The sequence below is a fragment of the Protobothrops mucrosquamatus genome, unplaced genomic scaffold, assembly GCF_001527695.2.
Source record: "Protobothrops mucrosquamatus isolate PMUCROS unplaced genomic scaffold, P.Mucros_1.0 scaffold3584, whole genome shotgun sequence".
NCBI lineage: Eukaryota > Metazoa > Chordata > Lepidosauria > Squamata > Viperidae > Protobothrops > Protobothrops mucrosquamatus.
In genome coordinates this window covers 92,042-101,647 of record NW_015389549.1, presented here as the reverse complement: position 1 = coordinate 101,647, position 9,606 = coordinate 92,042, and the positions used below count along the sequence as shown (strand labels likewise).

Here is a 9,606-nt window from a genome sequence, read left to right as displayed (position 1 = left end):
CTATCTAATCATCTATCCATCTATCCCTATCCATCCATCTAATCATTATCTATCTAATCATCTATCTCTAATCATCTATCCATCTAATCATCTATCTAATCATCTATCTATCCCTCTATCTAATCTATCTAATCATCTATCCATCTATCTAATCTATCTATCCATCTATCTAATCTATCCATCTATCTAATCATCTATCTATCCATCTATCCCTATCCACCATCCAATCATTATCTATCTAATCATCTATCTATCCATCTATCCCTATCCACCATCCAATCATTATCTATCTAATCATCTATCCATCTAATCTATCTAATCATCTATCTATCCCTCTATCTAATCATCTATCTAATCATCTATCTATCCATCTATCCATCTATCTATCCGTCCGTCCGTCTGTTTCAACTTGTGACTGCTTTGACTGGAGAGAACTTTGGGCAGCGTGCCCTGTAATCCCACAGAAAGCACGCTGTAAAATAGGAAGAACAATACAGCATAGTAGGATTTCTACGTATCATATTCTAACATTTTCACCTGAATGTTCATCTTTTCTTTTCCCTGGATCCTGTGTCAAGGGGGTTCCTTTAACCCAGTAGCTTGATAACTGAGAGCAGGTGCGGGAAAAAAAATAATCCCTGGCGTTAAAACTTTTATTGAGCAGTTTTCAATTCAAAAGGATTGATCCAAACACAAATTTGTGCTCCCAGTGGTTCCCCTCCACGTTGGGGGCCTCTGCTCTCCCTTTTTTTTAAAAAAAAAAAGTCAAAATAGCATCGTCCATTTGCATGAGTGGAGTTAGTAGGCTCTGAAGTGCCCCATGATTTACATACATGTAAAAGTAACATTTATGGAAAGTGAAAACTTAAAAAAAATGAAGGAGGGAGACTCAAGAGCAATTCAGTGCCCGAGGACAGTCATGGAATTCAAATTGTTGGAAGAAAAGTGAAGGTTGAAAAGAGGAGAATGGATTGGAATAACCAGAAGAAGCAGAACTGGCTGTAGAGTCAGAAATACTCCATGCAACGTTTCTTCCAAAAACTCAACGCTATTTGGAGCCTAACCAACCTGGCTCTTCTGGACACCAGTCTCTCTTCCCCCAAATGCTCTGCAGTTATTAGAGCTCCCAGGTCTGTCACTGGACCTGAAATTCTTTTATCTGTATATCAAAGGTGGCTCCTTCAGTCAACCACCAGGGAGCTGTTTTTGACCAAACCTTTTGCCACACTCAAGAGCATCTACATCAGTGTTTCTCAACCTTGACAATTTTAAGGCATGTGGACTTCAACTCCCAGAATTCCACAGCCAGCTGGCTGTGGAATTCTGGGAGTTGAAGTCCACATGCCTTAAAATTGTCAAGGTTGAGAAACACTGATCTACATGGGTTTTTTTCCCTCCAGTGTAGATCCTCTCATGAATAAACAGCTGGCAATCTGCAGCTCATAATATGAACATTTGGGGGGCTTCTGCACCACGGATCTTCTTAGATTTTCAAAAAAGATCAAAGAGCTGCTCAATTCCCTGCTGAATGGCATTTTCAATCAAACCACGGTCCCCTTCCTCCCGAAATGGGGACTTTGGCTTTCTTCCGTAATGTCTCATTGAGTTCCACCTGCTTCAAACACTTCAACTCAATACTTCCTCCCAAGGTTGTTGCCCTGATCCATGATCTGTTTTGAGGGGGATGAAGATAGCATCATGATTGTTGTTTAAGGAAACAAGGCTGCTTTTCTTTTCTCCATTTTTGCCTTTAGAATTGCTTTCTGTATATTATACACTGGTTGTGCAGTGGTTACGGTGTAGTATTGCAGGCTGACTTTGCCCACTGCCAGGAGTTCGATCCTGACTAGTTCAAGGGTGACTCAGCCTTCCATCTTTCTGGGGTCGGTAAAATAAGGAACCAGATAGTTGGGGGCAATATGCTGACTTTGTAAACCATTAGAGAGGACTATAAAGCACCTGGAAGCGATATATAAGTCTGTGCTATTGCTATTATAAGTGACCAAGAGGTTTAAGCCATATTTTCCACAACAATAATTGATCTTTCATTAACAGTGGGAGAAAGCTAACAAGCAAGTCCCTCCAAGCAAACAATATTACAGCCAAGAGTTGCTAATAAACCTTGAAGATTCTATGCTCAAAACCATAACCCCTTTCCTCCACAACTCAATATACTTCTTATCCATCATGTTTAATAGCCATCAAACTTTACAGAGCTTTTGTCATTGCTGGATACTTCCCTCAGATCTTCTACATTCTGCACTTCATCCTAGCCACAATTTGAGCAGAGATTCTCCTTGCACTGAATTTCTTCGAACGTACTTTACCTCTTTTTATTCCTGTTGTCATATTTGAGGTTTCCCAATCTCTAAGGCAGTGTTTCTCAACCTTGACAATTTTAAGGCATGTGGACTTCAACTCCCAGAATTCCACAGCCAGCAATTCTGGGAGTTGAAGTCCACATGCCTTAAAATTGTCAAGGTTGAGAAACACTGCTCTAAGGAAATAGGAATGCTGTGATTTTTTTTTTGTAATGTATTTTTAGCACCTGTAGCAGATTTCAGAGGCCAATCAGAAATGTTGACTATCACTTTAAAATATTTTATTCAAGAGATATCCTGGCTGAGGAATTCTGGCGCTCGCAATTTGGAACACATTGAGATAGAAAGCTGAAATGCTGCATGTAGCATTTCTATGATCATTACTGAAAAAACACTCAAAATTTCATTGCAGCAATTGTACTATTTCTTGAAAAGTAACTATCCGTTAACATCTTCTGATAACCATATAGAGGTAGCTAGTCTTTATCAAACTAACATTTTCCAATTCTTTTCCCTCCTCACTCATATCTAATACCGAGACACCTTTGACTAAAGCGGAATCAGGCCAGAAATTAAACAGTTAATTTCTCAGCTGCATTTCCCATAGAAGATCAGAAATGAAATTTAAGCCTTCTCTACACCAGTCACCTTCTGTCTCATATGAATTTTTTTGTGTGCAGTAAGACAAGAATGATGCGTGAAACACCGTCCACACTCTAGGCATTTAAAAGGTTTCTCCCCTGTGTGTAAACCTACATGATTTATAAGTTTACACCTAGTGCTGAAACCTTTCCCACAATCTGGACACTCATATGGTTTCTCTCCTGTATGAGTTCTATGGTGCACCACCAGGTGGGAATTCTGACTGAAGCTTTTCCCACAATCCGGACATTCATATGGTTTCTCCCCAGTGTGAGTCCTCTTGTGTATCATCAGCTCGGAATTTCGACCGAAAGCCTTTCCACATTCCAGACACTCATACGGTTTCTCCCCTGTGTGAGTCCTATGGTGTACCACCAGGTAGGAATTCCGACTGAAACTTTTCCCACAATCCAGACACACGTATGGTTTTTCCCCAGTGTGAATCCTCTTATGTATCACCAGGTCGGAATTCTGAATGAAACTTTTCCCACAATCAAGACACTTATATGGTTTCTCTCCCGTGTGAGTCCTCTGGTGTATCACCAGGTGGCAATACTGGCTGAAACTTTTCCCACAATCTGGACACTCATACGGTTTTTCTCCTGTGTGAGTCCTCTGGTGTATCACCAAGTGGGAATTCCGAGTGAAACTTTTCCCACAGTCTGGGCAAAAATACAGTTTCTCTCTTGTGTGAGTCTTCTGGTGTATCAACAGGCTTGAATCACTACTGTAACTTTTCTCACAATCCAGACACTCGTACAGCTTCTCCGCCATTTGACTTCTCTTGTGTATCACTAGAGTAGCATGCTTTGTAAAGTTTTTGCCACATTGAGGGCACTGGGAGAACTTTTCTTCAGTATGGTTCCTCTCATGCATAATCAACTCTGATCTGCAATCTGTCTTTTCCCCACAATATGCACACCTGTGGTGCTTTTCCACCAATGATATTCCTGGATTCTGAAGGTCAAAAATATTTTGGATCCCTTCTTGGATGCTGTTTTGAATCAAGCTACTCTTCCTTTCTTCACAGCACGGGGCTTCCATGATTATGTGACCTACGTGGCTACACAAGTAACTCCTTCCTCTCCACTGATTTCTAGATATTTCCTTCTTTTTCTGAATTTAGAAACGATCCACTCTGATCTTTTGTAGAGTGGTTTGAGTTTCACATCATCAATTATTTCCAGCACAAAACTCTCTTCCTGTTATTCTCTCTTTTATCTGTTACTTGCTGTGGAAGGAGAAAGTTTTTGTGGTTTTCTTGAAGAAACGGAATACATTTTGATTGCAGGATAGATTTGCTTTGTTTTTTAATGCTGCTTGTGATTCTCAATTGGTCAGAATGCCCTTCTTGGTGTCTTCATTGTCTGCAAGATTCACATAAAACACTTAGTTTAATGGGTGCATATAAAATGGGTGCACAACATGAGAAAACAAGAAAAAAACGATATATTACAATCAAAAGTCAATCTAATCTCTAACATTTTGATTCATTTTACACATAGAAGACTAGCAAGATCCAAGTTCAAATATCCACTCAATTATGAAATTCTCTTTTGGACTTCAGTAAATCACAAATTCTTACATTAAAAAATGTTAATATGAAATCAAACTGGAAATGCTGAGCAAAGGTTACACAAATACAAATATATTCACATAAAGAGAAATGTGGATACACCTATACATGAATGCATGGTTTCATTTGGATACACCTATAAATGAATGCAGGTCAAAAGTCTATGTGCATTTCAACCTGACATATGTCCCAACTGTGGGTACACTCAAACCTTTTTGGTCTAATTGGGGTGGGCCTTTAACAGAAGAAATGGTGCCCAAAGCCTCTGCAAGATTTAAAGCACCAGTTTTGCCCATGAAAATAACACACTGATTTTTTTTTTTTAAAAAAGCACAAGGTAAAGCAGAAATTTAAAATCTCCCAACCAGCAGAAAGTTGAAGGCAGCAATTTTAAAATGCCATAAGGAAGGCTGAGTGCTGAAGAATTGATGCTTTCACATTGTGGTGCTGGAGAATATTCTTGAGTCTCCCTAGAACTGCGAGGAGATCGGATCAGTCGATCCTAAAGGAAATCAACCCTGACTGTCCTTTGGAAGGACAGATATTGAAGCTGAAGCTCAAATACTTTGGCCACCTAACGAGCAGAGAGGACTCCTTGGAAAAGACCCCGATGTTGGGAAAGACGGAAGGCAAAAGGAGAAGCGGACGGGAGAGGATGAGATAGCTAGCTGTGTTTCTCAACCTTGACAATTTTAAGGCATGTGGACTTCAACTCCCAGAATTCCACAGCCAGCATTGCTGGCTGTGGAATTCTGGGAGTTGAAGTCCACATGACTTAAAATTGTCAAGGTTGAGAAACACTGATAGTGTCTTCGATGCAATGAACATGAATTTGGGCAGACTCGCGCCCCACCCACCCCCGGCATGCTATGGAGTCCATGGGGTCGCGAAGAGTCAGACACGAGTTAGCAACTGAACAGCAACAACTTTTAAATCATGCAGCACCACTGGAACAAAGTTTGGGGAGGGCATGAATATGTAGAAGCTGAGAATGTTTCAGCCTCGTTGCTTCGCTGCTTCCACCCCGCGGAGGAAACCGAGCAGCCCCACTACTTGCTCCCGGCTTCGCCTCCGACCTGCCCACAACTCACCTTCCAGCGGCTGCATAGATCCCGGGAACAGCACGAGAACAGCCCTCTACGACACCATCCTCTTGGGGGGGGGGGACCTGAAGAGGAAGTTCCCCTGCCCTTCTCCAAATCCTCTCTAGCAATCCAATACTTTAATGCTCTTCCTTAGAAGCCGCCGCTTATATCGGCGGCTTTCTAGGCGCCGGTGTTGCTGATCTTTAGAGCGCCATCTAGCGACCTGAGGCTGAAAAAAACACGCTTGTCCGATCGGAGGAAACCGAGCAGCCCCACTACTTGCTCCCGGCTTCGCCTCCGACCTGCCCACAACTCACCTTCCAGCGGCTGCATAGATCCCGGGAACAGCACGAGAACAGCCCTCTACGACACCATCCTCTTGGGGGGGGGGACCTGAAGAGGAAGTTCCCCTGCCCTTCTCCAAATCCTCTCTAGCAATCCAATACTTTAATGCTCTTCCTTAGAAGCCGCCGCTTATATCGGCGGCTTTCTAGGCGCCGGTGTTGCTGATCTTTAGAGCGCCATCTAGCGACCTGAGGCTGAAAAAAACACGCTTGTCCGATTTTAATGCCTTCATAACCGGTTGCAGTTGCTAAGCGAATCCCCTGCAATTGCTAAATGAAATATTACCGCGACTGCAGTGTGCAATTTTACCGCTGGCTTTTTTCATCGACTCTGTTGCAAGCTCGCCGTGAAGTGCGCAAATGGCAATCGCATCTCTGCGGGACACTGTAATTGTGGTAAACGCCTGCCAATTGTGAAGCGCCTGTGAACCGCAATCGCTTGATGATCGCAAGGACATTTGCAATAGTTGTAAAGTTTGAAGACAGGCTACAAAGTTATTTTTTTCCCCCAGTGCCATTCTAACTTCAAACAGTCATTAAGCAGGCAATTGTTCAGTGAGGACCACTTGTATAAGAAATATTCAAAGCCTGCAGAATTTACTGTAATTAATTTTGACATCAATTGTAGAAGTGGGATTTATGGAATTTACGGAACATTTCTGATGGGAAAACAAGACTGTTAGCATGTAAGCTGCATAAGGAAAAAGCATCCTACAAATCTACCCCACTATACACACACACACANGGAGGGCATGAATATGTAGAAGCTGAGAATGTTTCAGCCTCGTTGCTTCGCTGCTTCCACCCCGCGGAGGAAACCGAGCAGCCCCACTACTTGCTCCCGGCTTCGCCTCCGACCTGCCCACAACTCACCTTCCAGCGGCTGCATAGATCCCGGGAACAGCACGAGAACAGCCCTCTACGACACCATCCTGGGGGGGGGGACCTGAAGAGGAAGTTCCCCTGCCCTTCTCCAAATCCTCTCTAGCAATCCAATACTTTAATGCTCTTCCTTAGAAGCCGCCGATCTAGGCGCCGGTGTTGCTGATCTTTAGAGCGCCATCCAGCGACATGAGGCTGAAAAAAACACGCTTGTCCGATTTTAATGCCTTCATAACCGGTTGCAGTTGCTAAGCCAGGGGTAGGCAACCTTGGCTCTTTCATGACTCGTGGACTTCAACTCCCAGAATTCCAGAGTCAGCATAGCTCAGCTTGGAAACCTCTCCCTTTCCCCTCAGCATGGCTGGCTCAGGAATTCTGGGAGTTGAAGTCCACGAGTCATAAAAGAGCCAAGGTTGCCTACCCCTGTGCTAAGCGAATCCCCTGCAGTTGCTAAATGAAATATTACCGCGACTGCAGTTTGCAATTTTACCGCTGGCTTTTTTCATCGACTCTGTTGCAAGCTCGCCGTGAAGTGCGCAAATGGCAATCGCATCTCTGCGGGACACTGTAATTGTGGTAAACGCCTGCCAATTGTGAAGCGCCTGTGAACCGCAATCGCGTGATGATCGCAAGGACATTTGCAATAGTTGTAAAGTTTGAAGACAGGCTACAAAGTTATTTTTTTTTCCAGTGCCATTCTAACTTCAAACAGTCATTAAGCAGACAATTGTTCAGTGAGGACCACTTGTATAAGAAATATTCAAAGCCTGCAGAATTTACTGTAATTAATTTTGACATCAATTGTAGAAGTGGGATTTATGGAATTTACGGAACATTTCTGATGGGAAAACAAGACTGTTAGCATGTAAGCTGCATAAGGAAAAAGCATCCTACAAATCTACCCCACTATACACACACACACANATATTTAAGTGATTGTCCACTAGGACTCCGAAGTCCCTCTCACAGTTACTACTATTGAGCAAGGTACCCCCTATACTATACCTGTACATTTGGTTTTTCTTGCCTATGTGCCTTCAATTCAACTACCGATGATCGATCCCTAACCGGTTCTTTTGAGTTTCCCAGGGATTATTCATATGGCCATTGCAACTGAACCAGCTGCTATTTTACCAAAAGCGGGCACTAAGCCAAGGGAAAGAATCCTTGAGGGGGAAAACTATGTGCAAACAGGCAGAGAAAAAAATATGCCTCTCTTGGGGATTGGTGAAGATTGTTCTAGCCATTTATTGATTTTTGGGGGGTGCAACCTCTCAAAACCTACTGAGGGATACTTGAAGAATGAAGCTTGTCCCTATTTAGCTTCACAAGATTAGCCGGGGTCAGCTGACCCCAAAACGTTCATGAACGACTTGTTTGTGTGTGAAGCCCTAAATGATTGCCAGCTTCATCCTATTAATAATCAGACATGCGACAAACCTGGAAATGTCCACCAGCATTCTGTCTGAAGCACATCTAGATAGGAGATACATGTGATCATCCTGTCTGTATTATTGAGGAGCCTGAATCTTACTAGAGGGGAGAATTGCTACCAGCAGCCTTCCCAGTTTCCAAAGGAGTTAGATTTCAGCAGTGCTTTTTTTGTAAAAAAAAAAAAAAAAAAGTGCCGGAACTCACACACGTCATACCATCCACCTTGCCTACCCTTACAAGGTTCCATCCAAAATAATAATAATAATAATAATAATAATAATAATAATAATAATAATAATAATAATAATAATAATAATAATAACAACAACAACAATAAAGTTGGAAGGGACATTGGAGGTCATCTAGTCCAGGGCTTTTCAACCTTTTCACCGACTGTACCACTTTTAGGCTATGGCAGTGGTTCTCAACCTGTGGGTCGGGACCCCATTTGGGGTCGATCGACCATTTCACGGGGGTCGCCAAGCAAGGCTGTCCACCATTTTTTTTGTCCGCCATTTTTTCCCCCTTTTCCGGCGGGTGCCTTACCTCCCTTGGGCTGGGCCAGCTGGTGGTCGGCCTGCTCCGTCTCTGCCGCTTGCCAGCTATGCCTCGGCCTAAGCAGGGGGCGGAACCATGCATGCGCGTCACTCCCGGGCAGGGAAAGTCCTCGACTTACGACCGGTTGGGTAGTCCTCGACTTACGACTGGTTTAGTCCTCGACTTACGACCGGTTGGGGTCGCGGCATTAAAAAGGTTGAGAACCACTGGGCTATGGCAATATTTGAGTACCACCTAGCAAGGTGTCAAAAACTTGATGACCAAAAAAAACAAAAAACCTGTCAAAGTTGCAATTGCACTGAAATGACTTATGACCATTTTTCACACTTATGACTATTGCAGCATGCCCATGGTCATGTAATTTATATTTGGATGCTTGGCAACTGCTTCACATTTATGATGATTACAGTGTTCCAGGGTCATATGATCCCTTTTTGCAACCTTTTGACAAGCAAAGCCAATGGCAGGGCTGCTAATGGCCAAGTGCTAAGGCGGGACTTCCTTCCTTCCCTCCCTCCCTCCTTCCCTGCATCCCTCTTTCTCATGGCCACCTCCTTCTGAAGGAAGAATTTGAACACCCCCCCCCCATATTTTCCCTCTTCCATATATTCATCAAACAAGGAAAAGCCTCCAGAGACAGAAAAATGAAGCTGCTGAGGGAACTAGCTTAAAAAGGCACATTCCCCTTTAAGAATTAGCTACTGGCTAGAAAGGAAAGTTAATGAGCGCACTTAAGGAAGAAAAAAAATGTAGTAAGTATTGGC

General features: G+C 43.1%; 1 protein-coding gene across 2 annotated transcripts in view; it reads right to left on the bottom strand.

Annotated features, from left to right (window-relative positions):
* LOC107297906 (zinc finger protein 420-like) overlaps nt 1–6,857 on the bottom strand; it is a 14,641-nt gene extending 7,784 nt beyond the window's left edge. The window contains exons 1-2 of one of the 2 annotated variants that reach the window (XM_029286407.1): nt 6,842–6,857; nt 3,698–4,330 (exon numbers count right to left, since the gene is read on the bottom strand). In XM_029286407.1, coding sequence (XP_029142240.1) covers nt 3,698–4,007 — 310 coding nt within the window. In that variant the 5' untranslated portion in view covers nt 4,008–4,330; nt 6,842–6,857. Of the gene's footprint in view, nt 1–3,697; nt 4,331–5,630; nt 5,680–6,841 lie in introns of those variants that run through there. The other variant, XM_029286406.1, reaches the window with a different exon arrangement.
* Nucleotides 6,858–9,606: the final 2,749 nt, after the last annotated feature.